Consider the following 26,498-nt stretch of genomic DNA (forward strand, 5'->3'; position numbering starts at 1 on the left):
AAATTATGATACAATAAATATTAAAATAATAATTATAAAAACATTTCAAAAAAGTGAAGTTGGTCTACAGATGTGAAATGCCCTTTATGAGTGTAGAAGGTAAAGACACAAACAGCAGCAAAGGATTTGGCAACACAAAGGAGGCTGGTGATCTTGCAAGAGCAGTTTTGGTGAAATAGAGGAGATAGATGCTCAAGTGGCATGTGTGAAAAAAATGAGTTAGGAAAATAGAAACAAGGTCAGAGGACTCAACAACTTTTACTGTGAAGGTGAGTAAAGAAATGGGGCTGTAGCTGAAGAGAGACATGGGATGGAAACTTATTTTCTTCTTTTCTTAAGAAGAAGATGCTATATAACAGGATTAGAATGCTTGAGGATGTGAGAGAGTATAGAATCCAGAACACAAGTTCAAAAGAGAAAGCAGGGTCATGCCATCTTTTGGAAGATCAAGTATGTATGTGTCATGATATAAGAATAGATGTCAACAGAGCAATGCACTTGCTTTTGGCCAGATGATACATGATACAACAGGAATTTGTTTTCTCACAGTTTTGGAGGTCAAAAGTCCAAAATCAAGTTGTTGGCAAATTGGTTCCATCTGGGGGCTCTGAGGGAAAAATTGTCTAAACTCATCTTAGCTTCTGGTGGTTTCTGGCAACCCTGATGTTCTCTGATTTGTAGATGCATCATTCCTATCCCTATCCCTATTCCACCTTCACACGGCATTCCTCCTATATTTGCCAGTGTCTAAATTTTCCTCTTATTATAAGGACACAAGTTATATTGGGTTTTCAGCTCACCTAATTTAGTATACCCTCTCCTTAACTTGATTACATCAGCATAGATTCTTTTTCCAAATAAGATCTCATTCACTTTCATAGGTTCTAAATAGACAAGAATTTGGGGGAGGCACTCGCTATTCAGCCTCGTACAGCCCAGTTGTTTAATTTTCTCTAGAAATGTTCAGCTGCTTGGGTCCAAATACTGAGTAAGTGAATGATTGAGTTTAATCAAAGAATGTTTATAAAAATCATTATGGTATTGCTTTTTTATACATTAACTAACTTTAGGCACAAAATGATTAAATTAGTATTTTTAGTGCTTTTTGCTAAGTGAACAAAACTTATCACTTCTTTTGTAGGAAGATTTATTTTTAAGTTAGATTGTGAGTTTTGCATGTTTCTGATGACTTTGCATGAAGGATAAAAGCAAAGACCTATATACCTTCTGTAGCTTAGCTCTTGATTTCAGATGTGTTTTATCTTCAAGTTTGTGGTGACAAAGTCCAGAGGCCTGAGTTCTACCCCTGTTCTACCAGTGACTATAATGTGATACTTGTTCTGCCAAGAAATCGTTACTTTTGTAAATTACAGGGACCTCATAGATTTCAAAATAAATTCTTGCTCCGGATTTTACAAGTGAGAAAATGAAAGCATAAGAGAATTAACTGACTTACCAAAGATATTATGTTTAAATGCATGTTCAGTTAATGGAACTTTTAGTCCGGTGTTGTTTTTGCTATGCTGTAAAATTATTCTGTACTTTTTTTTCTTCATTTATAAAATGAGGATAATATAAACCTCTTGACAGTTTTTAGTTATACATATAAAATAGGAGAAATAAGTGAAAAATATTTGTACATTCTAGATTCTACCCCCTTGTAGCTGAGACTAACTGCCATGATTCTGGCTTTTGACAATTGGAGCTCAAGACCTAATTTCTTTATTGTAATATTATAAATATAGTGAAATGCATGTAAGTATAAAACCTATGTACTCTTTTAAATGAGTGAATATTGAAACATAATATAGAAATTACTATGTTTCTTCTGATTTATCCACCAAAATATCAGTTTCTAATTATCATATATTATTACTTTCCATATTATAGATTATTTTCTCCTATTTTCCTAATTATGTATGTATCTAGTTTTGTAGAAATAGCTCTAAAATTATCAATCTGTTGGCTTAGAAGAGTAAATGAAGCATCAGGGACAGTGTGTTTGACTACATTTCTAGTTTGTAAACAAGTCTTGGTTGGATAACTCTGTTTATGAAGTGGAAATGCGGTCAACAAACCCTTAGTCCCTACAGTCCACAGAGAACGCTAAATCTGCTTCTGATTTTTATATGATCAACTACATAAAATATTGATGCAGTTAAGTGATGCATTGCAATTGTCCATCTCTCTGTACTCAAATTTAACATGTGTTTACAAAGGGATGCTGATCTGGAAGCAGATTGAAACAGTTATGTACTAAAAGTTTGTTAGGACAACAGATTGCAAAATAAAAGTTTATTTTCTGATTTTCACACTTTTCATTATCATACAGAGTATGGGCCTACATTTTTATTCTAGCTTCCTGTCTGTTCATTTTCCTCTCATTTTAAACTTATTGCCTCATCCATTAATTTGCAGAATTAAAAACCATAACTGAATTCCATTACCTCTGTTGTGTGCTCTCCAACAGTGCACATCCACATAGCAACCCTGATAGAGCAGCCTGTGTGATCCTTCTGTAGGAAGGAATGTGAAATGCAGGTGGTTAGCAGAGTATCCATATCCTTAATGAATGTCAGCCCTTGAAGCTGAGCTCACCTGCAATAACAGATTTGAAAACTTTTCTAATTAGAGTCAGTACATTAAATTAGAGGAAGAAAATCTATTGACACCCTAGTCAGTTTCTAAAGGCCCTCCATAGTAGCTTTCTACAACATGGATGACCCCCCCCCAGGAAACACTTTTTAAGGAAACAGTCTTAATTCTGTATCAAAATGACTTCTTCTGCATTAAACTGAATCAATCACAATTTGCTGAGACTAGATCTTAAGTGTTCTCATTACTAAAGAAAGAAAGAAGGAAAGAAAGAAAGAAGAAAGAGAAAAAACCTAACTGTGTAAGGGATGAGTATCTTAATTAGCTGACTGTAGTAAAATTTTCACTATGTATATGTATATCAAAAAATCATGTTGTACAGCTTAAATAAATAGAAATTAAAATGAATATAAATCTTGGTTTGACATTCTGAACCAGTTTACAAAGTTGGTTTCAATCCTTTGACATATCCAATGAATTCTATACTGTTATTGGAACAATCCATGAACACAACACTCTTAGAAATCATCTCCAGTGTCTATTTTGCCCGTCTCCACTGGACAGTTACATAGTCAATTTTAGTAACTAATAAGCATAGGTAGTGGAAGGAATGACTAAAAAGACATTATCTTTGTGGATGAACGGTTGTTACCAGAAGTGATTTTGTCTTCAGTTCTCGCTTACTGCAAAAAATGCTGTTGGCATGTGGTATCATTTAGGATCTGTTGAAAACACTCTTAGGGGATCAGTTCAAGTTTTGGGAGTTTGCTTGAACTCTGATAAAAGCTGAAAGCAAGATCTCTCCACTTACTTTTAAGCTGGCTTTCTCTAAGAGAAAGCTTCTTCTGATTTCTGGCTCCAAAGCCTTTTCTCAGGGGGTTACTGAGGGGGGAAAATCTACTCAATCTGAGCTGCTCCATATTCTCTAGCCCTTCATATTCCCAGTATAATTCATAGAGATTTATCTCTTGCATCTTAGAAACAACATCTGAAATCCTTTCTGATTTGAAACAGAGAGCTGTTATAGATATGACTTTTTCCCACTTACCTTCTCTGATGTACCAGCAAGAGTAATAAACTACAGAGTTGAATACTAGCTCTATCTTCACTAGCTGTGCATCCAGGGCAAATTACATGACCTCTTTCTGTTTTAGTTTACTTATCTTTAAAATGAGAATTTTGCATTTGATAAGACCATTCAAATAATTAAATGCAATATTTTATGCAAAAGTATGCCTGCCTAGAATATAGTAGATTTTAGACAAATAATAATTTGTTTCTCCCTGAATCCTTGCATTAAGCTCCCAGAAAAAAAAGTAGAGAGCAAAGGTGGGTAGAGAATAGTCCTGAGGATATATATTTGGGAATTTCCTTATTATTTGACAAATTAGATCCTGTGCTTTGAGAAAATGTATACTTCTGCCCCTGTATGCCTTCCCATTTCTCTCCACTTTTCCATACTCCTAATGATAACTGCTTCTTTACTTCTTCTTTGGAGGTAGGGTGGGGAGTCTAGCACAAAATATTTTCTGGTACAACATACCTCTCTAAGAGATGCCACTTGTGTATGTTCTGCTGATACATTCCTGATTTTCTATTAGTGCTTTCTAAAGAAGTGAAAGCAAGAATATCATAATCTTGCTAACAGAAGTTACCTTGTGGCTTTAGAAATGTCATAGAAGGTGTATTGTCTCAATTTTTTTTTCTCATTGTTGTGTCTTCATTTTCCTGGAACATAGTTGGTACTCAATAAATACTTGCTAAAAGAGTAAGTTATGGCCGGGCGTGGTGGCCCATGCCTGTAATCCTAGCATTTTGGGAGGCTGAGGTGGGTGTATTGCCTGAGCTTAGGAGTTCAAGACCAGCCTGGGGAACAGGGTGAAACCCTGTCTCTACTAAAAGTACAAAAAATTAGCCTGGCATGGCAGTGGGCACCTGTAATCCCAGCTACTTGGGAGGCTGAGGCAGGAGAATCTCTTGAACCCAGGAGGCGGAGGTTGCAGTGAGCTGAGATCATGCCATTGCACTCCAGCCTGGGCAAGAGAGCGAGACTGTGTCTCATTAAAAAAAAAAAACTTAAGTTATTAAAAACTGGAATTACTTTTACATCGATCTTATAATTAGCTTCTTCAATTGTTTTGAAGTAGGACTTGGAGATTTAGGAATTGGTAAGGGAAGAGGTAACAGTGGTGAAGTAGATGATGGGAGATAATGCCAAGTATTGTAACCTCAAGACCCTAAGATTTATACTGGTAGAAAGGAAGAATGAGAGTTCTTGAAATGTTCAAAGATTTGTAAGTCATCAAGGTAGAATGGCCCTGACTGTTGGACACGTATCCAACTATATTTTATTATCCTTTCACACTTCCATGCTCCTGATAAAAATGCCACATTTTCTCCATTCTCCTTAAACATCTATTACTTTCTCCCTACCCAAGACTCTCAGCTTGCTTTTTACTTTTATGTCATGAAGAAAACACAAAGAACAAAAACAGGACCTCGTATCCTCTTTCTGTTCCTATTCTTCTTCTCCTTCCCTTCCCTTACTGAAAAATTCAGTACTAAATTGTTTAAGTGAGACCAAGCAAAACAGCCATCTGCATGAGAGTTAGGATAGCGGAAGGCAGAGAGTGGTAAGGAAGGTGTCTATGAAGCAGAGTAGCCCAGCATAGGGCTTTGGAGCTCATGTAGGAAAAATAGACTCTCAACACCACACTTAAAAACTAATTGACATCTGCACTGTATACTCTGCCTCCCTTCCTGTTACTGGGGTTTACTGGTCCTTCTCTTATTCCAAGGTAAACCCCTCTTCTTGTACTAGGTCCCATCCTTTCTTGACTAATCAAGGACATCCGTTCATTTCTTCTTCAGCATGTTTATGTCCAATTATGGCTAAAATGACCTGAGGGAATGGGAATAGGTGGGAAGCAAGATACCGGGTCTCTAGTGCTAGAACTATTTTTAACCCACTCTGTGACTCTTAAGTTCTCATTGTCTATATTTTCTCATCTCTAAAATCACATTGTTGGAATAGATTGGAGGTTCTCAGCTTAGGGTGTAGAGTCTCCTCACCAGCCCATGATGGCCTTCAAGGCATCTGTGCATCTCCTACTATTGCATGTAAAATTTTGAAGTCATTGCACATGTGTTCATTTTGTTTTCAGATAAGAGAAAGGTCTGTGAAAACTGAACTAGAGTAGATTTCCTTGAAATGTCTTTAAGTCTTGACTTCATATAAGTCTAAGTTTTGAAAGAGACTACAAGAGACAGCCTGATGCTGTTCTGCACAGTTAGAAGGCAGTCTCAGTTCTGCCACATCCTGAGTATGTCACTCCTTTTCTCTCACTTTGGTTTTTACCATCTATAAAATGAAGGTGTTTAATGAGATGATCCAAAATAATACTTTTCAATTTTACATTCAGTTCAACAAAATCAAGCCAAAACAAACAAACACATCCTGGTAGTTAGCTTGAATTCAGACTGGTCTTTGCTGTGTCTTCAGAAATTGAAATCTTGAGCTGCTAATGTTCTAAGAGCACTTTGAAAGGGAAGAAAGAGAGGGTGGAAGCCGGGCAAGAGAAAGTAGGGATGTGGTTCCTGCATAGCTGAAGGACTTAGCAACCTTCCAAATTTTAGAAGATTAAACCTTAAGGGTGATTGGAAATAGAAAGAAAAAACAGCTTCATGGTTGCCCGAGAGGATACTTGAGATCTCATTCCTTAAATGTTTAACTTTCTAAATCCTAAAATAAATCATGAAAAACATCTCTTTATAGCATTGGATTATTTTTGAAGGGTTAAATAGATTGTGCAGTGTCTAATGCTCCCTTGTTAGTCTGTTTTTCTCATTGGAATCTAGATAATATTTTGCTATTGAGCAAATTAATTTGTCACAGCATGCATAATTTTGATTTGTTCTACACTCCCAGCTCTCTCCTATTTTCTCCTATGCTGTTGTTGGGACTTGTTATTTCTCTTTTTACAAGTGTGTCCTGTTTGCTTCAAAAAAATAGATTCGTGACAAGGCTCTCAAATCATACACAGCACTAACAGGAACTTGTTAGTAAGCCTCTCCTTTCCCAAGTACAACGTGGGTCTGGGGGCAACAGTGTGGAAAGCGGAAGGTGTATCCCGGTACCATTCTTTATCCAGCACCTACTGCATGCCAGACTCTATGCTAAACACTTAATGTCAAATTAGACACACTCTGTTCTACACTCTCAGAGTTATCACAAAAGAGCTGGGTGCCTTCACTCAGGGATTTTCACTGGAATCTGCTCGTGCTGGTGTTTTGCTCCTTTCTCCCTGGAAGTGGGTGGATGTAATCATGACAAGGAGAGAGTCTTTAGCCAGTAGACAAATTGTCTTCCTTACTCCCATGGAGGAATGGGACAGAATGGGGCATTTTTTCGGAGCCTGGCCCAAACTCGGCTGTGCCTCGAGGGCCCATTAGGCTGCAGGTCACAGCAGCTGGAGCCCAGGCGCCCAGAACCGGTCACGCGTCTGTGCTGCCCGCTCCAGGATGCACAATAGAGTCATTGACTATTTATTTACTGGGTAGAACAAGGCTGCTGTTGACTTAATTAAGGGAGCCGCCCAGCCACCCCTGGGATCTTCAAATGACTAACGGACTCTCCATTGCCACTAACTCATCTCTCCTTAACATAAGTCCCCAGTCCCTCTCACCCCAACCGTGCCCCACCCAAGAATGCTCAGTAGGCATGTTGTAGGGACCCGGGCGCAGAGAGTCCTGGGTGGTGACCAAGAGGGAAAGACTGGCGGTTTTGGCAGGACTGACTTTCTGTGTTTCAGAGCTATTCTGAACCAGGCGCTAGCCTCAGGGTGTGGAACATGGCCCTGCTGCGCCAGAGTCGGGCGAGGACTTAACTTTACTAGGGCTGCAGTGAAGGAGGAAGCAAAAGGGCAAGTTCTGGTCTCCAGCTCAGACAACAGGTCCCCGGGGACTCAGAGCCTCTCTACTTCCCGGACCTCGGAATTAGATAGACAGTGGAGAGCCACCAGGGACTGGAACTGTTAGGGGACTGCAGATCCGTGGAATCTCACCTGGTCCCTTCTTTATGCAGCCCGTTTGAAATGGTCTCTTGAGCCCAGTGCGCCTGGCCTGTTCCCGCTTAGCCTCACTTAAATCTCCTCGCGAATCTCAGCTCGCCAACTTCCTCTGGGGGAAACTGCTAAACTCAGCCCCAGTTAATATTGTAGGGCTGAGGATAAAATAGCAACGGTATTGAATAGATGTTGACTTTTCCTACCCAGAGGAGCGGAACTCAGGGATTGTTTGCAAAAGCTAATCGTTTCCACCGTGAAGCGGGGAAAGCCTGGTGCGCTCACCGCCGCCAGCCCCTCCCTGGAAGCCAACCTGCGGGAAGACTCTGGGACTCAGGTGCGCCTCCCCATCTCTGGCCTTTAAAAGAGTCCTCCCGAGAACTTGGACGGGTGGCCGCCAAACCAGGGCTGCTTCCCAGACTCCTGTCTCCAATCTTGGAGTCTGCGACCTCAGGTTCGGCGCCCACTAGATCTCGAATCCAACTTCTTTCTGAAATGTGTTTAGGTTGAGAGTTCCGGGACCTGGGTGGGAGTTTGGTGGGGAGAGGGGAGTCTGCTATTTAAGGCCCCGGACACAGACAGAGACAGCCCGCCCGACCTCCTAAAACTCAGGAAAAGTCCGTTTCCAAGCATCTGTTCTTAGCAATGGTGGCAGGGAGCAGGGCACTGTGACTCCCGGCATCTGAGGGAATACCGGCAGAAGCGCTACCGGAGCGCATTTGCTGTGTGCGCTGGAGGTCGGGGTGGGAGGGTGCGCAGATCAAGATTTTTTTTTTTTTGCAAACCTCAGGGAAATGACCGTAGTTGGACTAAGAGGTCCACTTTGGAGACTACCAGCTGCCCTCCAAGCCCTGGCAGTGGAGAAGCTTCGTTGCTATGGTTTCAGAGAGGCATAAAAGCCATCACCCAGAAGCAAATATGTTTGGGCTCCTTGTATGTGTTGTCACCACCCAAGGCTAGGCAAATTCCTCGGCGCTTTGCATGCATCACTCACTCCCTGACAGAGCATTTCGGCCTTAGTCTCCCCATCTCAGGAGGCGGGTGTGCGCTAAGGGAGCGAAGTCCAGCCGGAGGCTTCGTAGCATCCAAGTCTAGGGACGCCAGGAATTCTCTCGCTCTAGCTCCTGTAGTCCAGGGGTGGGAGATGCCCCCGAGTGGCCGCGGCGGCTAGGAGCGTGCAGGGGCCGTGGGGAAAGGAGCGCGGCGCCTTTAAAGCAAGAGGCGAGGAACCCCCGCCAGGAGGCGTGTCTGTCTCTGCCGCCGCCGCCGCCGCTGCTGGTGCTCCTCGGTCACCGTCTTCTCCGCTGCCGTCACTCGCGCTCGGCGCCGGCGGCTGCGCTGGTCGGTCTAGGAGCCGGGGACTTTTCCGCCCGACCTCCTCCGGCTGCTCCTCCCCGAGGACCACCCCACCCCCTCCCCGCCCACCTCACCCCTAGCTCCAGGTAAGGACTCCCCGGCGGTGGGCTGCACTCCGGGCTCCTTCACGAGGTGTTTGTTTTCAAGAGGACGGGAGGGACTGTGGGTGGGCGAGGGGCGTTTTCCACCTGGAGAGAAGGAAGAAGGCGAACAGCAGCGCTGCGGACGTCCGTGCGCTCTTTGTCGGGCTCGTCTCAGCCAATTCCCGTCAAGCATGCAAGTGGCTCTGTTGGCTGCAGTCGCCTATGTTCTCCACATAAAATGATTTAAGAAGTGGACGTGTCAGGAAGTGGCCTCAGCTACGGGGACTCACGCGAGGCGAAGAGAATGAGACAGATGGCAAGAAGCTGTGTGGCTGCCGGCGGGTCTGACGAACTCCCCATTCCTCCTTCTGTCCACCCATCCTTCCATTAACCCTACTCCTTAGTTCTGCGCTGAGGAAGTACATTTATTTTAACCGGCACCCGTATTAAGAGCTTCTGAAAAAACTTGGAGGGCGTCCCATTAGGGTAAGGAGGGGGCAGTGTTACCAGGGTGGATCATAAACCTCAAGAACTTTTAACGAACCACATCCTCTGATATTTTTACCTTTAAGGAGATAGAGTTTCTTTACCAAACAACACGACCGAGCTGAGGCTCCTTAGAGAATAATTTCCAATTTAGGCAATGGGGAATATTAGAAAACTTACTATTAGTAGTCTTTTGGTAATGCACAGATTATCTTCTATCATTTATTCATCTCCATACTGTAAGTATTCTGTCATCAGAAATTATCTTATGGATTGATGATTATTTTCATTTCACGAGAGATGATTGGTTCATTTGAGTCTTAATTAGTCAGTTTAGTTGCTGAAAGAAATGCAATTGTATTTCAATCCTGATTTGTCTTAGTTCATTACTTTCTAACTTTATAGAGTCTATTCCTGTAACCACCAAGGCAGCCTATCAACTTCCAGTGGCCTTAAAAACTTTTGAGTCAAACAAACAACAAAAAATTGAAATGCACAAGAGCAAGGTGATAGAGAATTGAGCAATGTTTGAAAGTCTTATCTGTTTGTTTTCTCCTATTTAAACCCATTGAAAATCACACAGGCTGAAATTAAAAAAAAAAGTTCTGGGATATGTAAATTTATTCCACTTCAATTTGTTAATTAAGATACACTTATTTTAGTGTCTAAAAATTAATCAAAACTCCAAATGTCATTAATCATCAATGCAGCAGAATGTTGCTGGAACAGCTGATAATGTGTTCAGAATCATAAGGGATACCATAGCATGCATAGTTAAGAAGAGTGAGTTGCAAGTATGCAACAGTGTGATTTCAACTGAAACCTGACTCAGTCCTGACTTTGTTCTCTGAGATCTTTAATGCCATGTATAAACAGGCTGTTTGTTTTAGCTAAGTTGCAATGCAACAGGCCACTTGCATGGAATAATAGGTTAGGTGTTACTATAAGATGAGGTTTTTCAAATGTCACATAACAGCAGGACTTCTGTGACAAGTCAAGTGGAATCCTTAGTAAGAATTCCATGTGAAAAATTTAAATATAGCTATGGCATGTAAGAACCTTTGAAACATCTTTGAAATTCAGGTTGTTCTGGGATATGTATTTGCTGTTTCCAGCAAAAGGTATAGGCATTGTCTTTTTAAAGGTTGTGCTATAAAGATTATTACACATTTTCCCGTACCCCAGCAGGTGGCAGCTAACTAGAATAAGATTCATTTTCACTGGCAGAATAGGAAACTAAAATTTCTTCTCAAGTAATAGTGCCCAAGAATAAGAGGTCATTAGTATCTGCAAATATAAAAATATAGTGAAAGATGAAGCTAGTGGTTTTTGTTGTTATTGTTGTTGGAAGAAGCTTTGCATTAACATGATATGCATTTTCTTCTTTGTCAATTTATCATAAGTTTGATATTTGTGTAAGCCTTCTATGATTTTTCTTGAGGTATACTTCTAAATACAGCTTCTCTCTGTGTGTGCGTGTATGTGTGTGTTTACAGTTTGTTATCTTTGCTTTGACCTTGGAACCTACAGAGTTTTGGATCCTAGAAATAAAGAGTGCCATATGGTTAAAATGAGGAAAAAAATGAGACCATAGAATAAAATATATAAATCTTACTAAGTATATATAATTGCCTGATATCCAATAGCAGTAGTTTTCTTTTTCCTTTAAGGAAGGAGCAAATTACAGAACCGACACAATTTTTAAAAGGGTTAAATCTAGTCAGTGAAATACTGTATAAGGAATTTATTAATCCTTCATATAACCTCAGAACTATGATGTATGGTATCAGTATTGGGGAGAAACTTGTAATAACTTCAAAATTGCCACATGTTAAGGCATCAACTATGCCACCAAATCATTTTATTGTAGTATAGGGAGGTAAATTTAGCATTTTTCCCCCCTAGGAAGTGAGTGAGTTTAATGAGAAAGAACAAGAATTAATCTAATTACCCTAGTAACAGATGGAAATCTGGAGGTGGAGAATTGAAAGTGATAACTAATTGTACATTTAAAAAATGTCTTTAGCCACTGAATATTGACAGTATGTTATTTGGCATTCTGAATTGTGGTCTTTCTAGCAATTTTTTTTGTACTGACAAACAAGTAGTTGAGTGTTCATGAGGAATCTCACAATTAATATAAGTGGTTTTTTTAATAGTATGCCCTATTACAAAAAAAGATGACTACATCTTGGGTTTACCAAGCAATTGCACTGAAAAATACACACAACACAGGTGATAAAATAGTCCTCTTGATAATGTGAACAATGCAATAATTCCAAGTCCTTTACTCTGTGTAGTAGAAATTTACACATTGTCACTCAAATATCATGTTAGTCATTTATTGTACTACTTTCAGTGTACTACTCCAGAATAAATAATACCAGGAGCGCTGTCCGTGGTCCTGAAGAAAGGTCGTCTCCAGTCTTGTAGAAGTTCAACTGGACAGGTGGAATTGCTGTCTGTTGTGCTAAAGCCTTTCAACTGAGTTGATGGATGTAAATGAATCTAATTTACCATATGTGCAAAATTGGTTCTTTGGAGATCAATTAATAGTAAAAAAATTACAATCTTTTAACTGTTTAATTTATTGTGTAATAACTTCATGAATATAGAAGCTTGATCTTTCACTTTCCTAACTAGACATCCAAATAACCCCCAAAATAAATAGTTTAGAATACTAGTTTCAACTGGAAAAGTTGCAACCATAATGTAAAATGTCATTATATGAATGGAATACATGAACAAAGAGATATGGTACATTTTGTTTTCTCAGGTTCCAATAAATGCCAGCTACACTGCAAAATTTCAGTATTTTGATTAGTCACAATAAAACATGCTATTTTCAGGTAGTAGATATCAGTTATATTGGCAGATAAAAATGCGAAGGATTATTTTTTTCCCCTGGCAGTCATTATTATCTCTGCTAGGATCAAAAAGAAAATGAACAAACAGAATGGAATAAATGAGACAGCAAATACAAGACAGAACATGTTGGGCTGTGTATGTGTTTTATAAGAGATATTTTAAACATGGACTGAAGGAGTCGCTAGATACCCTTGGTTTTAGCACTAGGTGTTCCTTTTAAGGTGCTCAAATAGTCGAATTATTTGATTGAATTGTCCGCTATACTGCAGAACTAGCCATTCATGATACTTATGTTTGACACTGCGGTTATTGCCTCCATCTTAAAAAAAATCAATGCCACTTAATGCCTTTGCAAAATGTAGATTTCTCTTTAAATCAGCACTTTATAATATCTTAAGAAAATTTAAATTAAAAAATCGCTGTAAGGAAATGAAAACATTATAGTGTTTTCTTGCTGTTTGGAGGAAAAATAGCAAGTCAAATATTCGTATCACTCATATCACTCCTTATTTAAAAATTAGCCTTCAGATAGGATTTTTTTGTTAGTTGGTTATGAAAAATATATTAATTATTAGATATAGGTCCAACAGTTTGCCTTTTGTGATGTTTAATCATTTAAAAATGTTGACAATGATATATTTATTATGCATGTTAGTTTTACTTAGTGTAAAATATTAGCATTGTATATTTTTAATAAGTAGACAGAATATTACTTATTTTAATAATAAAAATGTATTTTTATGTTGAAGGAAATTCTATTTCTGTACTTTATTTCTTGAATAAACTCCTAATGAAAGCCAAGAGAGTCACTACCTGGTGACTCTAAATATTTCCACCAGAAAACTAGCAAATGATAAGACAGTTTTAGAGGAATCTATAACACTCAATGTCGCTCAAGCTATGATCTCATATTCTGCCTCTTTAGGAAAAAGAATGTTCAAAAAACCAAAATGCGAACAAATTTGGGCATAAATTATTGAAGGCTTTAGAGTTTGCTGCATCCATTCAAACATCATTGTTTTTATATATGCACAGTTATTTTCTTTGAGCTTAAAAAATGGATGGAAAATGTAACTTCTCCATTTTAATTTGAGATTTCTCCCATAAAAGTTCACTGAAGAAATTTCTCCTACTTCTGGGTAGCAATCAAGGAATACCCCAGTCAAGTTTTTAAAGAATGGGTTTACCTCTGCAATTGCATTCCAATCTATATTCATTCCTGGCCAAAATAAAAAAGTACAAATAAGACCCTTTCAACCTAACCACAAGTTAGATTTGCAGTAAATTCCTCCGTCTTAGATCACTTTCTTTTTCACAGTTCCCAAACAAACTGACTTTGATTTAGCTAGTAATTTAATGAAATTCATCAATTGATTGTAAGAAGTCCGCTTACATACACCAGTCGTTCTCTCAGCAAAGACTCATGGAAAATAAAAGCAATGTTCTCCCTATAAATAAATCCTACTTCTTTCTTGCAACTCAAGGCGGGCTGTCAGATCGGTTGCATAATAGATATTGGGGAGCTCACTGGCCGGGAGCCTTAAGAGGAGAGCAGCTATCTCAGTCTTTCTCACTTAATCTTGGCTTCACGTCAGAAGCTGTGCAGCAGTGCAGTAGAATAGGGCCTGGCAAAACCTTTGCGAGCAAAGCGCCTTTTGTGCCGGGCTGTGGCTCGCTATCGACATCTCGTCCGTGACCAAGGCTGGATTTCCTATTGATTTCCCTCCTCCTCTGCTTCCACAGGCTCGCGCGGCCGGACATTGTGGGTGTGCGTGCTGGATTTCTCCCGGATGCTCTCCGACTAACATGGATGTTCCACCATTCCTTGCAGTGGAAGGTTGTTCCTTGGCGCAGTGAGTGTGAAGAACATGCAGCGATTGCTAATGGGTTTGGGAAGCGGAGACTCCTTCCTCTCTCTGTGACCATGCCGTGATCGTGTCTGCGGTCACCACTCGACGCATCCTCATTTCTACCCGAACCCGGGAGCCGAACGCTAGATCGGGGAAGTGGGTGCCGTGCGTGTGGGCACAGAAACACCATGAAGATTATTTTCCCGATTCTAAGTAATCCAGTCTTCAGGCGCACCGTTAAACTCCTGCTCTGTTTACTGTGGATTGGATATTCTCAAGGAACCACACATGTATTAAGATTTGGTAAGATTCCCCATCTCTCGGTTGCCTGGTATCCGCTCCGAGGCAGCCGGATGTAAACAGGCGGGTTCGCTCTGCCTGGCGGTGGGCTCCGTGGATTCTGATCTGCTCACTGCTCTGTCGTCTCCTGGGGCTTTTAAAGAACTCCTGTGCTTTCATTTATTCTCTTCTTTATTTTTGTTTTTAGCCGCGGGAGGGTGAAGTGAGGGCCAATGTGTGGTAGTGGTCTCTGCATTACCTCCCCACAGTAGCTTGCCACGGAGATGATGATGACGCTGGAGGCACGGTCAGCCGCCACTCCCGCCTGTCTCCCCCTGAGCCCTGCGAGCTTGGAGGGGTGCGCGGTCCGCGCAAAAGTGTGCGCCGGGGCTGCACGCCTCTCAGCTTGCGGGGCTGGTGAGTTAACACCTGGTAACTCTTTGGCGAGTTGCGCCTGTCTGCTTCCGCCAGTGACCAGGGCAGTTCTCACGTGCAAATGAAAGGTACTAACCCTTTTGATTTCTTTTTCCAGAGAGCCTTTTCGATTGTTTTCACCGCTTTTCCAGTCCCTGGTGCCCTTACTGGGATGCAGAGCTTTAAAAAATGTTGTAAGATTCGAGGCTCTACTTAACACAGGGAGGCTGCTACTTAGCTGGAAGGAAATAGCGTCAAAATTAGAACAGCTTTTTGTTTGTTTTTAACTTGCTGAGTCCCCCTCTCACAGCTTTCTGGACGTTATGAACTAACTAATGAAGAATAGTATCTGGGGGCGGTGGGGAAGAGTAGTTGTTCAAGGAGGGGTGACTAAGTCTGCATCTTTCACTTTGGCAAGACGAAAGACGTTAGGTAGTTACATTTTTTTATGGAAATATATTGCTTTTCTAAGAATCAGGGTTTCTTTGGAGCTTGAAGGAAAATCTAAACGTGGGATTCCAGTGGAAACCCTGGTCAGAGGGTCAGAGTGATTGCTTGGAGAAAATGAAGCGTGGGCGACGCTCAGGTTCTCTGGATGGCCAAAGGAGTTTTAGTAGGAGCAGAACTAGTCAGGGAAAGTTTCCTAAAGTAGATAAGAGGAAGAAAGGAGAAAGCCAACAGGATAAATACTCCCATTGTAGGCACTTCCTCTGACAGTTCAAGTGGATTCAGACCAAAGAGTGCAGGACACCATGTAATCCTGAGCATGTGTCTTTGAGATAAAAGCAGACACATTAAGTCACTCCGTCAAATTTAAACTGAAGAGTGATTGCCTGCATCTTCTATCATGCCAACAGCATCTCTTGTCTTTCCATTTTCCCATGTGTGTCTTTTATCCCCCCAATGATAAAATTCACCATCTCTCCTAGGCTTTGTAGAACCAAGGTAGGGATGTTTCACATACATTCAAAAAGGGAACCTCACCCGACCACACATACACATAGATGCCCACAGTCAAAAAGCCTGCTGATGACAAAAGAGGCACTGGGTTATAGCTGGATTCCTACTGTAGTAGTTTTCATGCTTTTTTCATGCCTTTAGATGGTACTTAAGCACGTTGCTCTTAGCAACAAGCATCCACAGGAATGATTGTTTCTGTGGACAGGATTAAACAGGTCCCTATACCATTGGAAATGTGTGTGTACGCACACGCGTGTGTGTGCATGTGTTTTTTTTGTGTGTGTTTTCAGCAGTTAGGCTTCAAATATGGTAGGTACTACAGTATGGTAGTTTGCCCAATATTTCGAGTATTTCATCCTAATTATATGGAATCCTGAGGAATTCTGATGTGTGTTTGTGAATGAGTGTGCGTTACTAAGTGTGTTTGCCGACTAGATGGAAAAAAGAAGACTTGGAGCCGGAAAACTGCCACCAACACTCTAAGGATTTAATTATTGCCGCTCTGGTCTTGCAGCACAATATTTGCTGAATCATTAGATTGTTACACTGGCTGATCATTTCATATCTTCATATTAAAAATCTTGGCGACTGTAGCAGAGTGCGTAGCAGCTTTCCAAAAGAGCTCTCTCTCTCTCACACACACACACACACACGCACACATACGCACACACACATACGCATACGCAAACAAGCTTTCTTAGACCAATGCTTACTAAAAATGTCTTTAAGAAATACGGTAGTAGGCAAAGATCTCCACACTGGTCCCTTGATAACCCTAAACCAACAGTCCAGCTTCTAGATAACCTGCTGTTTTCTACATTAACTTAAAACATCTTCCACGTGGAGATGCATTTCTTCTGGTTTCTGACCTGAGTTGTGGGGAAGAAGGACTGTGTACATTGTTACTGGAACATTTCCCTGTTGGGGCTATTTTGATGTAATGGTGGGAGTTTTATTTTCTTCTGGGATAAACATGTTCTGAGTGGATTGGATGGTTGGTTGAGCACGTATAAGCCACTGTTGAGAATGGTTATTTTCAACTTTGGCTCAAAAGTCGAGCCAGTGCCTCATCCCTGGCCCCGTGCCTTGGAAAGGAAGAGTTTGGAGTTGCACATGGGGCAGCTGCCCCAGTGGTGGAGAGACCCGCCGCCTCTGCTGGGGAGGCAGCATCCAGTGTCCCTTCCATCCCCCACCCTTGGCGTGGCTAAGCGCCGGCAGCCGCCAGGCGCCTCCGCCGCGGCGCTATGGCAACGGCGGAGCCCGCCCAGGCGGCCACCCCAGCCCCCTTTCCCCGCTAGTTAAGGCTCTGTGTTATCCTTCCCTTTGCTCCCACTAGGACTGTGATTCGACCCAGCGTCCTCCTGTCACCTCCTGCGAGGTGAGGGGCAGCCCCCGCTTAGAGTGCTGAACCCTTGCCAAGTCCCTTGCCTCCCCCGCCCGTCTTCAGCGTGCGCAACCCTCTTTCCCGCGCTTCCCTCTCCCTCTCTGTATGGCACACACAATAACACACACATAAACACACACACATTCTCTCACACACACTCAAACATAGACACGCGCTCGCGCGCACTAAGACACATGCGCCGTCCGGATGCAAGCCTCAGACTTTGGCACAGTGACGTCTCTCTAGTGCTCAAGAAAACTTTGCAGTTACACCCAGGAGCGCCTCTGTCCTGTTTCCCCCTTAACCTCCAGCCTCAGCCGACTCCCGCTTGGCTGCACAGGCTGGCCTGCTCCTCTGCAGCCGCTCAGCAAACATCTCTGAGAAAAGGTATCCCGAGCACCGACCCTAGGGTGCTGCCCCGAGGCTCTATGGCAGCGACCTGAGGGTCAACCAAGGGTCACCTCCAGGCAGGCGGGCGAGCCCCTGACATTGAGTCTTGGTTGTTACCCCTCCTTTGATCCTGTGTTGGGACAACTTGGATTTTCCTGGGTGCCCACCCGGCAGGCTAGGTGCATTTTAGAGAGTCAGTTCTCCTGCCCTAGGTCGAGCCAGATGTTCTCTGGCCGGCTTTTCTGGGCGCAGAGCCTGCGACTCTCCCAGGCAGGCGTCTCCAGAGCGCTGGCGCAGCGGGCACAGGGCATCCAGCGCGTCCCGGCGTATGTAAATGAGGCATCTTTGTTTCGCCGCAGCTGCGTCCCGGCCTTGCCCGCCTCTGGATAGGGTGAAGGCGGGACTCTTCCGTCCGCGGGGGTGTGACCAATTCCACGGCCTCTAAGCCGAACTGCGGCGGCGGAGGTACTTGAACCTTTCTTTTGTTACTTTAACCGGTCCTTCTCTTCCGGGCATGCACTGACCCCTGCCTGTAAGAAAGTGCGAGGGAGCTCAGAAGCCAGCTCCGGCTGTGTGCCGGGCTGGCCTAGGGTTCGCCGTTCGGGAGCCCTCACATGTTTAAGCATCTTCTTTAAGAAATCACTCCCCAAGCTATCACTTGTTTCCGATCTTCGAGGTCAGGTTGTCATTCGAAATCTTAATCTGAACTGGAATTTAGAGCTCCAGCAGCAAAGACATCAACCCAAACTTAGGCTCCTGGGCACCATCTCCAAGGTTTCCTTGCCGAATTGCTGAGCATATGGTAGGCCATGTCTTCCCTTCTGATGTTTCGACCTAACTTTTCTCTTAAACAAGCCAGTGGAACTGCTCTCTTAAAGGTTTCCCAGCAGAAGTCTTCCCTCCCAGACGCGCTGGGGTCTCTTTGGCATTGCGCACTGACTTCCTATTTGTGGGACAGCACACAGTCACCTCCTTGGGTACACGCAGAGGGTGAACACAGCCAGTTTAAGGGACCGCCTATACGTTGTGGGATAAAATCTACAACGTGAGAGAGAACAGAAAGGGTTCCTTTGGAAATCCCGTTGTTTTGCTGGGCATCCCATTTGCTCACAGATACAATAATTAGTAGCAGATGTACTGCAACATTGAAAAGTGAGAGTGAATTGACTGAGCTTACAAGCCGTCACTCTACAAATTCTTTGAAAGAGATTTTTCCTCCTTTGAGAGGTGAGGTGGGCGGGAGGGAGGAGTGGCCTTACATCTGGAAGCAGGAAAACTGACTCTTGGGAGGCGGGGATGGGGGAGTAATAGCGGCTACTATCTGCAACAGATAAAGTCTGAACACCTGCTTAGCTGAGCTGTGGAATGCAAGGGAGAGAAATCGTTCCAAGAATCGCCAACACAACGACCACACTTTAAAAAAATCAGTTTTTCTCATAAGTTCTCACTTAGTATTAAAGCTTCAAAAAATAACTTGATGTGATCCATCAACAGAGGCACAATCATTTCAGAAAATGACTTTGAAAAATGATCTTTTTGTCTTCTAGAAATTGCACGCTTTCTCTACCCAGATACATGAAACTCAACACATTTTCTGGCTTTGTGAGATTGTCTTTCAGAAGCGAACATGGTTTATATGTCAGTAGACATTTCTTCAGACTAGCTTTGCTTTTTGGTTTAATGCAAGTGATCATTACGGTGTGTTCATTCCTTGAATTCTCAAATGACACTCTTTCAACATTTACTCAGCACAGGAAAGTTAATGTGAATTCCTCTCACACGAAGAAGGAAAATACCATAGATCACACGATGGTGTATCATTGATTATGACAGCCTTTTCAAGTTTGCTCACCATTACATAAAGTGTTGTCTATGATAACAATGACATAATCTTTCAAGCCATTTGGTTATCATAATTTCTGATAAAGAAAATGCCTTGCTCTTTTGTGGTAGAAATTTAACGTTCAAGTGAGAGAAATTACTTCACTTTGTCCTTCAGTTCTTAAGATTTGACTTTGTTATGGTAGCCCCGATTACATTTACTGCCTGGAAATTGTCAATGCACATTTTTGCACATCAGAGTAGAAACCAGTTTACTGTCTTTAAAATGTAACATACTTAAATTATTAATCTACTGCATGCATAATACTTAGGGCTTGCAGGAGATCCCTGATTTTCCTCAGTAGGATGGTATGATATATTGAAATTTAAGTGTTGATTGTTTTTCATTTGGGTAGTGAAGGTTTATCTTCAAAGGGCTTTCAATTTGTAGTCCAGTTATCAAAGTGTTAGAAGTGCTTCAAATGAATCTTCTACCCTAAATCTTAGCATGAAAAGTAAGGTCAGAAACCCCTGAAAGGGAAGGAAGTAGGTGCACATCATCATTATTGACTGGTCTAGATTAAACACCGAAGAGGAAGATTTCAATCTGATAACGTCATAGGGCTTCCTGTTTTTCTTTGCTGCTTCTGCTGACAATTTTGTAAGGTAATTAAATTGGCTGATTGAAGTCACAGCGGTCATGGGGCGATAAAGACTATTTGGATTTAATGGAATTTAAAACAACAGAGCACTGAACACAACTCTTACCGAACAGGAATTTTAATGGTCCATTCAGGGTGCTGACTAAATAGAACGCCCTTAACAAGTTTAATTGAAAGGGCAAGGCAGATTAGCACTATATAGTCCTTATGGTTGAAGATTGGGGAATTAAAATTATCCCTTTAAAAGACTCATTAATGCATTATCAAGATTTAATGTAGGTTAAATAAGCTTTCTTTAAACCTTTATCATATACTGTGAACCTAGGATTAGGACCAAGTTTCAATAATAAAACATTTTTAAGAGCTGATTTAATAAATGGAATTATAGGTCTTTCTCATTTGAAAAACAAAAGGCATTTAAAATAGTTTGAGCATATACAGTATGTTGAAGGGTAAGTATTGATGATAAATTCTCTATGTTCTATAACTGAAAGAAAATTTGACTTTTCTTTTAAAATTTGATTATTGATATTTTTTCTCATAAAGAAAGCTTGTCAGTAGTAGAGAAACTACAGAGACAATAAAGGAATGTTCTTTCTGCAGTTTCAATAGAGTAATATGTATTTGATCTATTTTAGGTTGTTTTTAAAATCCTGACCTTTTTTCTTGCTGAAACTTCTATATTCAGATTATTAAACTTCAATGTCGTCAAGTCCCTTCTGCCCCTGAAGAAAAGGTAGATCATTGCTTAACATTGGGAACATTGAAGTACAATCAGTCCCAAGGTGAAAGTCAAGCCTCAGTCACATATGAGATTATTCACTCCACCTGTTTCTTGCCATGTGGCATTGCCTACTCAGAGTTGTCAGTTCCTTAGATATTTCTAGAAAAACATGAAACCAAATTTTTGTATAAAAATCTCCCAAATTTTAATTGTATGCCATTTTGAAAAAAGTTTTGAGACGTCAGATTTGTAAACACCAAAAGCATATAGCAGGTGAGGGGGGATGTGGTCCCATTTTTACCCTCTGGCCCATTCACATTTCACAGTTCCTCTAAGGCACACCTGCTTCCCTCACATCTCTTTGATCACCAAATAAGTAAGGTTTGTTTGTCTCTTGCCTCACACCGTTAAAGCAAACTATGTTATATTTTTGTATTTTCAAAGTCACAGTTACCTAACCTGATAAAACTAATTTGTGGTAAAGTGAGTCGGGAGGTTAGAAAAGACTCTAAAAACTTTTCTGCAGGATTTTTTTTTTAATTTTTAATTTTACTTTTGCATTTGGGCTTTGAGAATCCTCTTCAAAGATAGCAGCATTCAGATATAGTATTTGGTTTTTAGGTTTCTGCCTATAGATTAATTTAAACTCTTTATTTTCTTAGCTAAAAACTGAATATTCTTTTCTGGATTTAGTAGAAAGGTCACTAGATAGCAGGGCCATATATGAAGATCTGAAAGGGTTTGGGAAGGTTATGTCTTTTAGTTTTTTTTTCTACTGATACATATACTTCTATCAGCCTTTCTTTTTGGTTAAGTATTGCCCTGTTCCATGGCCTTATTTTAAGACAAGTATATTCTGGAAGAGGGAACACATAGTCTCAAGACTGTAGAGTTAGGATGAATTTATTAGGATCGATCGATACTGTCTGTGACAGAGATGCTCAGATACAAAAGAAAATACTGGGTGCCTAAGGGAGTGCTGAGTGATTAGCATGGGTGTGGAAGGGAGGCTGAGAAAAGAGAGAAGTTAAATGACATTTGATACACAGTCTTTTTAAAATTTACTGCCAGACATCCCAATGCTTTGTAAATTGATATTTTGCTTGTATTAATCCAAATCTTTTAGCATAAGTGATTATTTTAAATAAGATGTAAATTATATTCTTACATTGACATTTTCTCCAATCAAAATGATTTTTAATGCTTTTTACCTCCTTTTCAATCAATTAGCTACTTTTCTATTATTGAACTAAAGTAAGAATTTGGAAGATGTTGCCTCTAGCTCTCATTTCTGTCTCCAGCTCAGTCTCAGTCTAAGTCCTTGACCTAGCACAATGAGAATATTGCTCAGCTAACATGATCAAATAAACAAAACAAATATTAAAGAGATGTTCTGCTTCTGAAATTTCAGTATGTTCATAGCTATTTGGTCTATTTTATATTGTCATTTAATCCTTCCTTTCTTACCTCTCCCTTTACTTTCTGAAGCTTCCTGCATTCAATTCATCATAGGTTTTAGTGCATTCGGGTCCTTCCTTCCCTAGAAGAAATGAAATGGGAACTCAAAATGAATGAAAACTATAGAATCATGGATTATCTAAGCTAAAGGAGAATTCAAAGGTCACCACGTTTAGAGTCCTAAGTTTAGAGGTGAATTGCCAAGGACAGTTAAATAGCTTGTTCTAAATTGCGATTAATGTCAGATTTTATACCAAAACATGATTACCCTGGCTGCCAATCTAGTGAATTTTTTTCACTGAATTTTGCTGTTTTTTTTCAGTGTAGCCTCTGACTCCCTGTGCTTTGAATCCATTTTAGAAAGAAATCTGGTAGCTCCCCTAGAAATGTGTCTACTTTGTTTCCTTTACCTTTTCTTTCCTAGTACATTATCTCATAGGTTATTGCTCTTTTCTCTTTTTTTTTTTCCTTAATGTGTAGCTCTATCAGCCTCTTGCATACCTGCTTACTTGTTCCTTTACTCAGTATCAAAGCTTTTGCTGCATCCATTCATTCAACAATATTAAAGTGAGCACATATTACGTGGCAGGCATTTGGAAAACAGAATTCTAAGACTTAGCTTCTGATATTAAGGATTGTGTAATCCAATTAAAGAGAAAAGTTATGTACATATTAAAGTACCAATTGCATGATACAGAAAATATATACAATAGTTGTTTAAATGAGATTATTATGGGCTTAAGTTTTTCCAGAAGAGAAAGGATTCTGGCTGGTGCCTGAAAATATTGTGTGATAGAAAGAAGGGGGAAATGTATCATTGGTGGAAGACTCAGCACAAGAAAAGGAATTTAGGCATAAATTAAGAAAATGAGTGTTGGGACAGATAATGAGCTAGCACTGAAGGGGCATAGATAAGGCCTTGATTTTTCAGAGCTTTAATATTTAGGTTACGGGGTTTAGAATACTGTGTGTAGCCACTGGAAAACAATTGAAAATAGAGGATGGGCTTGACTTGGTCTGCAATAAGCAGTCAAATGATTTTGCAGTGTGTTGCTTGCATTTTATGAAGAATAAGTGGATCTTCTTTCTCTTACTGAAATGAAAGCAAAAGGCACATCTTTGTCCTTGATCGCTGAAATCTTTAAGAAGTTCTTGAGCTCAGATCAAAGACAATGTTAGTCAAAGTTCTCCAGAGAAATAGAAAACACACATACACACATGCGGCAGGGAGGAAGTAAGAGAGAGAGAGAGAAGAGGAGGTTGTGGATATTTTTTATAAGTAATTGGCTGACATGATTACGGTATTATGGATGCTAACAAGTCCTAAGATCTGCAGTTGGAAAGGTAGAGGCCCAGTGGTATAATTCCAGCCTGAAGACCAGCAGACTTGAGGTCCAGGAAGATTCAGTGTTTCATTTTGAACGCAAAGGCATGAAGAGAAAAAGAAAAAGAAAATCCAGGCTTGAAGGCAGTGAGGCAAGAGGAATTCCCTTTTTTTCTTAGGAGGATCAGTCTTTTCACTCTATTCAGGCATTCAACTGATTGGATGAAACCCACCCACATTACAGAGGGCAATCTTCTTTGCTCCATCTACTGGTTTACTGATTCAGATGCTAATTTCATACCAGAACACCCTCACAGACACACCCAAATTGTTTGACCAAATGGCTGGGCACCCCACGGCCTAATCAAGTTGACATATAAAATTAAACATCACCCAGATAATTCCTAAGTAAAATTCTGAAAGGAAATAAAGGAATGTCTTCTTAAGACATGGCCAGATCAAATGATTAAGCAAGGAAAACTTACCAATTAATCTCAAGGAAAATGTATTAGAGAACAATTTACAAGTACTGTATACGTCCTTTGCCCCCAAGGAATTCTCAATGTTTTATGTTTAGTTCCAAGACATCTCTATTACCTGAAACATTTTGTGTGTGTGTGTGTGTGTGTGTGTGTGTGTGTGTGTAGTTAAGATTATACCATACTTTTACTGTATATTTTCTGTATAGAAATGTTTAGATACACAAATACTTACCATTGTGTTCTGATTGCCTGCCACATCCAGCAGAGTAACATGCTATACAGGTTTGCAGCCTGGGAGCAATTGGCTATAACATATAGCCTAGGTATATAGTAGGCTATACCATTTAGGTTTGGGTAAGTACACTCCGTGATGTTCACACAATGATGAAATCACCTAATGATGTATTTCTAAGAATGTATTCCTGTTGTTAAGCAACTCATGAATGTATATACATAATATGTATATAAATTATTTAAAATCAAAATTTAAAATAAATTGAATTAAAAGTAAAGACAATTTAGTAGAATAGATTTATTTTTAGTAATATTTTCTAATTCTACACAAACTCAGGATGTTAGACCCTGAATTTAGTTGTTTGGGTCATGAATTTTACTCTTGATTTTGTCATCTAATATTCATAAATTAGGAAAAATAAGTAAATCTTCCTGGCCCTTGAATTTCCTTTCTGAAGAATGAATATTATTTGCTACCTGTTTAACTTCCAAGGATAATGGATAATGTTGGATTTAATAGGAAAATGTGTAGAGCTCTGAGTTTATTAGCAGAAAAGGCCTTTTAGAGTTGAAAAAATAATTGTTTATTTACTGTGTATGTGTGGAATAAAATAATATTTATTATCACTCATGAATATTGTATTTAACTTCTTAAACTGCGTATATTTAAGAAAATCTGCTTTTCTAAATTATTCATTAATAATCTTCCTTGAAATGTACTTCAACTATTACAAATAGGTTGGTAAGGATTTATTAACTAATAGAGCAACCTTCTGATTTGGTTACTTGATAGAAGAGTAAGTCTGTAGTTTCTTTTTCTTCTTTAAACATCATGACTTTAATTGGTATTCTCAAATATATACAATATACAGAAGAAACAAACCAAAACTGAAAGCAAATAATGAACAAAGAAATCATGCCGAGTTTTGTGGTTTAAATTTTTTTCACTTTTTCACAAGTATATTGTTCTAGTTTATCTACACAAGTATTTTCTGATTTTTATGTATACATCATTCTTTATGCATCTGCCTATGATGAACTTTTAGTTATTTCAAGGTTTGCAAACATATAAATAACTGTCTTTGATCCATTTGTGTTGATTCAGGAAAGTTTCATAAACACTTGGATTTGCTACAATTGTTTGAGATGGATGTATGGGACTTTCCAGTTGTTATATTGGCTGCTTAGGCAATTTTTCTGGTGCTTACTTTTTAAGGTGGAACAGATTTTGGTACCACCCCTAAACCACTAACCTCAGCATTCTTCCTTAAGTGTCCTCTAAACCGACTTAAAAAAAAAAATCTAGCCCAGTGTTGGGGAATCAGCATAGAAGTGTCTAGGGAGAGATAAGAGCGGACAACCTACACCTCCTCAACCAGTGGTACCATGCCAGAGAATCCACAGGACCATTTGAAAAGGTGTATTGAACTTAAATACAATTTTATATTTGGAAAATTAAAAAATTTTAAACCTCAAAGTATAAATACTCTGTACACAAAATCCCAGCGACATGCAATTTACCTATATTACAAACCTGCACATGTACCCCTGAATCTGAAGTCAAAGTTAAAAAAATGTAAAGTTTATTGGAAAAATTGCCTGGCTGTTGAAGATACTTAGTTTTCACTCAGTAATTTGCAACTGTCAAGGGTAAGGTGGAGGAGAGACAGTCTCAAGATTTTTATGTTTATCTGAAGGGCAACTAGACTAAGCACAGTTTGAAAAACAATCTCCTAGCTTAAGCTTAAGTTTAGTTTTTGTGTTTCTGGAAACAGCCTTCACATGATGCAGAGCGGATGTTGGAATATATGAAGAATATTTTTGAATTTTTGCCTCCAATGGGTGAAGAAAGGTGTCCCATTCTTTCATCTTTCCCTAAGGATTCTGGGTTGATCACTCAGGAAGCCTTCCTGGAGATGAGGGGTGATGTTCCAATGATTCATCTTCAGCTTGTTCCCTTAAATTCATTTCTCTTTCTTTTGCTCTTCCATATATCAACTATCTTTCAAAATCTAATTCAAGTTTTGCCTCCTGCAAAGATATGTTTTAGATAGGCATTCTGCAG

At 40.1% G+C, this 26,498-nt stretch overlaps 1 protein-coding gene across 5 annotated transcripts in view; it reads left to right on the top strand.

The window, feature by feature from the left end:
- GRIK2 (glutamate ionotropic receptor kainate type subunit 2) overlaps positions 1-26,498 on the top strand; it is a 1,201,378-nt gene that overhangs the window by 511,820 nt on the left and 663,060 nt on the right. For 3 of the 5 annotated variants that reach the window (XM_063666452.1, XM_063666454.1, XM_063666453.1), the window contains one exon: positions 14,195-14,604. In XM_063666452.1, coding sequence (XP_063522522.1) covers positions 14,490-14,604 — 115 coding nt within the window. In that variant the 5' untranslated portion in view covers positions 14,195-14,489. Of the gene's footprint in view, positions 1-8,970; positions 9,101-14,194; positions 14,605-26,498 lie in introns of those variants that run through there. The other 2 variants (XM_054490294.2, XM_063666455.1) reach the window with 1 other exon arrangement.

Source organism: Pongo pygmaeus, chromosome 5 (assembly GCF_028885625.2).
Source record: "Pongo pygmaeus isolate AG05252 chromosome 5, NHGRI_mPonPyg2-v2.0_pri, whole genome shotgun sequence".
Classification (NCBI taxonomy): domain Eukaryota; kingdom Metazoa; phylum Chordata; class Mammalia; order Primates; family Hominidae; genus Pongo; species Pongo pygmaeus.